The 7,500-nt window shown below is 44.7% G+C and overlaps 1 protein-coding gene across 2 annotated transcripts in view; it reads right to left on the bottom strand.

Moving 5' to 3' along the window:
- Positions 1-7,500, bottom strand: part of cpne5b (copine Vb) — a 173,971-nt gene that overhangs the window by 37,152 nt on the left and 129,319 nt on the right. For both annotated transcript variants that reach the window (XM_042088310.1, XM_042088311.1), the window contains 2 exons: positions 6,070-6,111; positions 4,802-4,877 (listed from right to left, as the gene is read on the bottom strand). In XM_042088310.1, coding sequence (XP_041944244.1) covers positions 4,802-4,877; positions 6,070-6,111 — 118 coding nt within the window. The remainder of the gene's footprint in view (positions 1-4,801; positions 4,878-6,069; positions 6,112-7,500) is intronic.

Genomic DNA, 7,500 nt, shown 5'->3' with positions numbered 1-7,500 from the left:
GCCTACCCTCCCCTCCTCTTGTCATCTAACTTGGCTCTCCATCTCACTCTCTCTTCCTCTCTCCTCCTCCTCTCTCCTCCTCCTCCTCCTCCTCTTCTCTCTTCTTTTCTCCTCCTCTCTCCTCCTCCTCCTCTCTCCTCTTCTCTCCTCTTTTCTCCTCCTCTCTCCTCCTCCTCCTCTCTCCTCTTCTCTCCTCTTTTCTCCTCCTCTCTCCTCTCTGTGGCCCCCGTGGGCACCTGCCTCCATTGAGGGAATGAGTGATGTGAGGGGGTAGAGATGCACACATGCACACACACACACACTCACGGACACACACACTCACAGACACACACACTCACAGACACATACATACTGTACACACACACACACACACACACACACACACACACACACACACACACACACACACACATACACTCACAGACACACACACTCACAGACACATACATACTGTACACACACTCACAGACACACCCACTCACAGACACATACATACTGTACACACACACACACTCACGGACACACACACTCACAGACACACACACTCACAGACACATACATACTGTACACACACACACACACACACAAAGCAAAGCAAAGCCTCCCCTCCAGATGAATCTTGATTACAAGGAAGGCGGGTAAGTTTATCCTCACAAGTCCATCCATATTATTGACAAACAACAAGCACATAGATTGATAGGCCACAGGGCACTGTGTGTGTGTTTTTTTTTTACACACACACACACACACACACACACACACACACACACAGAGAGATGGGAGGGAGGGTGTGAGATGGATAGGGGGATAAAGGGGAAGAAGAATGAGTAGTTGTGAGAAAGGAAGAAAGAGTGGAAACACAGAGCGACAGAAAGCAGGAATGAAAGAGACGGACAGATACAATAAAGAAGGAAGAGAAAGCAAGACCGAGCTGGAGAGAGAGAGAGAGAGAGAGGGAGGGAGAGAGAGAGAGAGAGAGAGAGAGAGAGAGAGAGAGTGAGTGAGAGAGAGAGAGAGAGTGAGAGAGAGTGAGAGAGAGTGAGAGAGAAAGAGAGAAATCAAGAAAGAGAGAGGGAGAGAGAGAGAGAGAGAGAGAGAGAGAGAGAGAGAGAGAGAGAGAGAGAGAGAGAGGGAGCAAAGTGCTGATACGTGTGAGGTTGAGACAGGAAACTGTATGACTTCCAGAGGGGTGATCCTTCACTCTGACCTGCGTTCACTGACACCCTCAACCTTTCCCTACATGTAGCCTGTTACTGCGCCCTCATCCATCACCCTGCCTGCAGGGATACATATGACTGGGTCAGAGAGGAACCCAATGGCAGTGTGGATCTGCTCCTGTCAATCAAACTCCAGTTCTCTCTCTCTCTCTCTCTCTCTCTCTCTCTCTCTCTCACACACACACACACACACTCACACACACACACAACCTGACCGTCAGGTCAACTGATCTGCTGCCGCGTGGTTTCCCTCAACGGGATCATACTGTGTGGTGTGTGATTAGTCTACTAATTCATGATGATCAATAGCTAAGATGCAGGCGAGAAAAAAGATACACTTGTAGGGGAGATATGTATTACAGTATCAACACACACACACAAACACACACACTTATAGGGTAGATAGATCTCGACTTTATTCTACAGCATTGCCCCTTAGTCATTACACTAGCAACACACACACACACACTTATGGGGGAGATATCTGATCTCGACTTTATTCTACAGAATTGCCCATTACACTATCAATAGCCTCTTCCATTGAGTTAAAGGCCAAATGCAGCCTGAACACTAATGTGAGGATTACACAATATGGATCTCACACAACATAACAGATGGCGATTGGAAAGCACTCCGATCCTTTTCTAGATCTACAGGCTTCATCCATCTTTTTTTATTTATCGAGAAAAATCTGTCTGGCAGATAGATGTCCAAGTCCCAATTTGTCTTATCACTTTAGCACTTTCGCTTTCTTTTTTCAGTAAGCATGGAACTATAATACCACTCTACACAGACATCCCACGCAGAGAGTAGACGAAGGCCTTTTAAATCTGTCTGGCTGAATGTCAAACGCACGGAAATAGCGTCAAGTTCCACAGGCTTGGAACGAGCAGCTTGGACTAGCAGCCTTAATGAGACAGAGGAAACATATAGGCCTGCAGTTTCGGGTACAAGTGACAGATCCTAAAGAGGGCCGGTCAGTTTGTGTGTGTGTGTGTGTGTGTGTGTGTGTCTGTGTGTGTGTGTGTTTTCAATTCCTAGCTTCCACTATTGTACCCCTGAGTAAGGGATTTAACCACATACACAAACACACACACAGCCTACCCCTCCAGACAACATGTGTTGCCTCTGAATAGATCAATAGTTAATCAGACCTTGTGGCTCATGATGTACCTCTGGCTCACCTAGCATACAGAGTAGCTCACTAGGCTAAATCCCTAATCTACCCAGATAGCAAAATCAGTTTAGCAGATAGCGGACCGCTGGTGGTATGCCGCCGGTGCGCCATTGGACCACAATCTCTTTAAATTTAACTTGTAACAAATATTAAGAAAAGTCAATAAAATGATATGTGGGATATAACTGAACAAATGAAAAAAGATCCAGAGACCAATAGTTGAAATTAGACCTATAGTTGACCTATAACTATTAGACCAATAGTTGAAAAATATTGAGCAATTTATCTGCAACCCGCCAGGGGACCGCCAGAGAATCGATGAGCAAAATGCCAGCTATGCCCCCAGTGGACCGACAGTATTCCGCTAGCCTCTTGCTATCTGAGTACAGAGTAGTTCACCAGGCTAAATCCCTAGCCTAGCATACAGAGTAGCTCACTAGGTTAAATCCCTAACCTAGCATACAGAGTAGTTTACTAGGCTAAACCCCTAACCTAGCATACAGAGTAGTTTACTAGGCTAAATCCCTAACCTAGCACACAGAGTAGTTTGCTGTAGGCTAAAACCCTAATCTAGCATACAGAGTAGTTTGCTGTAGCTAAAATCCTATCGTACAACACAGAGTAGTTTGCTGTAGGCTAAAATCCTATCGTACAACACAGAGTAGTTTGCTGTAGTTTGCTACGTGCTTGTGTGTGTGTGTGCATATGGCTGTGTCCATGATGTGTGTGTATGTCAATTTGTCTCCATCTCCTATAGAGCCTGATCGATATGGGATTTTGAGGGTTTGAGTTTTTCAAAAATTGATTTTTTAACTTGTTTGATGTGATTTCCTGTATTCTGGTGCATTGTGGGGATGGCCAATACTAAATTCAATCAGATTTATAGCCTACATCCTGATTTGTTGATATTGAGGCAATGATTCCATGCAAAGGCTTGGGCTTCAGGGCCCCCTGACCCCTTGGGCCCCTGGGCCTGGGCCCCGTAGTCCCGTGCAGTAATCCATCCCTGGACAAAAGATATAGTGCCGAGTACAGTAGACAGTGGTAAACAGTTGTTTTCAGAAGGTGGTTTAGAGTAGTATAAATTAAATATAAGTATGTGCAGTGTATTAGCAGTAACCATATAAGATCAGAATAAATATGGCTATGTAATATGAACAATGTACAGATATGTGCAATGTAGTGGCAGTACCATTATAGTAGTAGTAAGAACAATATAGATATATGCAGTGCGTGGTTCAGAGCAGTATTCGATTTTCAGACTGTCAGACTAAATTTACGAACACTCCTTTAATCTGTAACTCAGCACACAGAGTAGTTTGCTAAAGGCTAAAACCTAACCTAGCATACAAAGTAGTAGAGATGCTAAATGTGGGTTTGTACTCTTATATTAAGCTTACTCAAAACTTCTGATGTAGCGATGTACTGTAAGCAATGTTAAAGTTTAGTCTCTTAAGTCCTTGAGTATATATTACTATATGTATCATAATCAATGTGATAGTAACCGTTTAAAGTTTTTAACCACTTAAAAGTAGTCAGTGAACTTAGACATGTAGGGGTGATACGTTTCCCACACTTTTCAAATAGCTTATTAAAATGTACAGTGTGTGCTAGGCTACCTCACTCCCCCAGAGCACAGAGAATGGCAGAGTTGGCTAATTCCACCCACAGAGTAGCCTATACTGGGTTATTTCAGCTCAGCAATCGCCTTCCCTAATCCTTTTCCCATACCACTCCTAACAGGGCTGCAGGGTTTATGGGCAGGTGATCATTATTACTGAAAGCTAACATTACACACACACACAAATACTTTTCACACACAGACGCTGAGAAGCAGGGGCATTAACGGGAAAGCCATTCTCAGTCTAACGCCAGGGGAGGAAAAAGCTAAACATAAAAAACAAACAAAGACTAAATAACCGAATCGTCGATGCATGGAATAATTTGAATGTCCCTCCGAGACCTGCAAGACGTTTCCTTCAAGCCCTGAAATAAGGCGGTACTGCAGCGGGTCTAAATGATCAAATAGGCCTGTGTGTGTGTGTGTGTGTGTGTGTGTGTGTGTGTGTGTGTGTGTGTGTGTGTGTGTGTGAGTGTGAGTGTGAGTGTGTGAGTATGAGTGTGTGACAGTGTGTGTGTACGTGTGTGGGTGTATTTGTGTGAGTGTGTGTGTGTGAGAGTGTGTGTGTGTGTGTGTGTGAGAGAGAGTGTGTGCACTGAAAGCAGATGACATTAGCGCTACAGATCAATGCTATGTTGTCAAGAGAGAAGGTCACACTTACACACACAAATCACGACATTCAAGGCACGGCCTTCAGATTTTATAGAACACACAAGTATTTAAACAGACACACACACACACACACACACACACACACACACACATACAGCATCCAGAGCTCCTCACCTCATAGACGTTGAACTGGCTTTGACCTCTGGCTAGCTCCCGGTAGCTGGTGGTAAACTCGCCAATAAAGTCGTGACTGCAACACAATTGGTTCAAATGAGCTTCAGCTTTTTGCATGAATATTATGCAGAGTCCAAAACTAAAAATAATTCGTTTAAGTATGTCATCTGCATTTGTATGGTTTTGGTCAGTGTCAACCAGCTGGATTCTGCCCTAGAAGGGAGGTGTTGCCCTCTGTGAGGTCATGCCACTATGTTGCCCTCTGTGAGGTCATGCCACTATGTTGCCCTCTGTGAGGTCATGCCACTATGTTGCCCTCTGTGAGGTCATGCCACTATGTTGCCCTCTGAGTCCGATAGAGCACACAGTCTTAACCAATGCCAAGCATGTTGGCAGAGTTGAGAGCAATAACTGGTGGTATTTTACTAATTCACTCTGTAATGAGACATTCATAACCATGGCATTAATATCTTATGGTCAAGCCTATATCCTGTGTGTGTGTGTGTGTGTGTGTGTGTGTATGTGTGTGTGTGTGTGTGTGTGTGTGTGTGTGGACAAAAGGTTGCTTTTGACATAGTACAATGAAGAAAACCGATGCTCTGAATATTGATTCAGCTGTTTTTAATTTCTCTAATTGACGCATTTAACCGCGATTTGGATTACACCTGCTTTTAACTGGCGCAAGTTTTTCACCGCAATACAGACGTGCACTGTTTTCATACATATGGCGGAATACCTACAATCGCTATTAGCACTTCTCCTCCCCTGTGTTTGTGTGATACTCCCACTTTTCCCTGACCCTCCTATGAATGCATATGCATGACACGGAAAAGCGCAAATAGCCATTCGCAGCTCCCACGATAGGCAGTCTGCGCTTTTTTTCCTCAGTGCGGCCTGTTTGTACATACCTCTCCATGTTTTTACGTGCACTTTGCAAATCAAATACGCCTAAAGAACTTTAGTACATCTAGCCCTCTGTTTCAGTGTTTGCGTGTGGACAGAAAAACTTTTTCAGGTCTCGGATTGGCCAATATCGCCGTCTGTTTGATTGATGTGTTTTTGACAGTCTTCAGCAGCTGTTTTTGCGTATCTGTGTAGATGGAAGTAATTTGCAATACGAAGGAGGAAACATTTCCGTTTTTAATAATAACGGGCTACTAGTGGACATGGCCTTAGTGTGTGTGTGTGTGTTAATATGTGTGTGTGCGAGTGCATGTATGTGTATGTGTGTTTGTGTGTGTGTGTGTAAGCACACTGGCCCTTCTCACCTGCCGTCTCTGTCCCAGTCGTACACCTCCACCTTAATCGTCCTGAAAGACAGAGACAGACAGGAAGAGGAAGTAGAAAAACAGAGTCAGTGCGGCGTACCACTGCATTTAAAACCTTTGTTTACAAGATTGCTACACTTTTGAAACGATTTGGTAAGAGTTTAATGTACCAATTTAAGTTTAATTTCACTGCTAGTTACGCCCCTGCTGGGAGTCGTAAGTCAATGAACCTTTTCAAGACCCACTCCCAATTGTACATTTGTGAAGGTCTGGGTGTTCCCAGGCACACACACACACACACACACACACACACACAGGCACTGCTTTATCCATGTGCCATAATTTTCTCCTCATTGCTAAGGTGTAGACAGAGTCATCAGTTACCAGCAGGCAAACAAACACTGCTCCCAGCTGAGAGGGCTGTGACAGGTCTGTGTGTTTATATTTGTGTGTGTGTGTGTGTGGGGGGGGGGTGTACAGTATGTGAGAAAGAGGGACATATGGAGAGAGAGTGTGTGTTTGTGTGCCTCTGTGTGTGTGTGTGTACGTCTGTGTGTATGTGTGCTCAGGGGACTATGTCAAGTGCATGTGTGTACTGTAAGTTTGAGTTTGAGTGTGTGTGTGTGTGTGAATGCTTGAGAGAGAGAGAGTGTGTGTGTATATATGTGCTCAAGGGCCTATGACGTGTGTGTGTGTGTTTGAGAGTATGTGCGTGTGTGTGAGTGTTTGAAAGAGAGAGAGAGAGAAATAGTGTTTGTGTGTGAGTGTTTCAGAGAGTGTGTGTGTGTATGCATGTGCTCAAGGCCCTGTGGCAGGTGTCTGCCTTGCCACAACACTCTGCGAGTCGACACAACATCAAATCCACAACAAGGTGAGCAGAAGTGCTAATGACACGGTGAGTTAATGAAGAGGAAAAACACTCCTCTCTGATGAGTTCATTAGCAGCAGCGCGGAGATGGAGCGGTGTTAGAGAGAGAGAGAGAGAGAGAGAGAGAGAGAGAGAGAGAGAGAGAGAGAGAGAGAGAGGAGGGAGGGAGCAAGAGAGAGGGAAGAGAGAGAGAGAGAGAGAGAGAGAGAGGGAGGAGAGACAGAGAGAGGGAGATTAAGAAGTTCCTCTTCATCAGTGTTGCAGTACTCCACCCAGTACCTCTTAATGAAGACTATAATCAAGATGAGGAGTCTGAGAGAGGGGGGGTGAAGAGAAAGAGGGGGGGGTGAAGAGAGAGAAGAGGGAGAGAGAGAGAGAGGGAGAGAGAGAGAGCGAGAGAGACTGGCTCACAGAGACATTGTGCACCGTTGTCTGTCCTGTTAAGTTCATGAAACAGAAACTTTTCCACCACAGAGGATTTATTTTTTTTTTGTCTGTTTTGAACACATGAACCTGCATTGTTTGCATCAGAAACTCAGCATCTTACAAAGTCTGTGCCTGCT

The sequence above is a fragment of the Alosa sapidissima genome, chromosome 4 (genome assembly GCF_018492685.1).
Source record: "Alosa sapidissima isolate fAloSap1 chromosome 4, fAloSap1.pri, whole genome shotgun sequence".
NCBI lineage: Eukaryota > Metazoa > Chordata > Actinopteri > Clupeiformes > Clupeidae > Alosa > Alosa sapidissima.
This window is presented reverse-complemented; position numbering and strand designations above follow the sequence as displayed.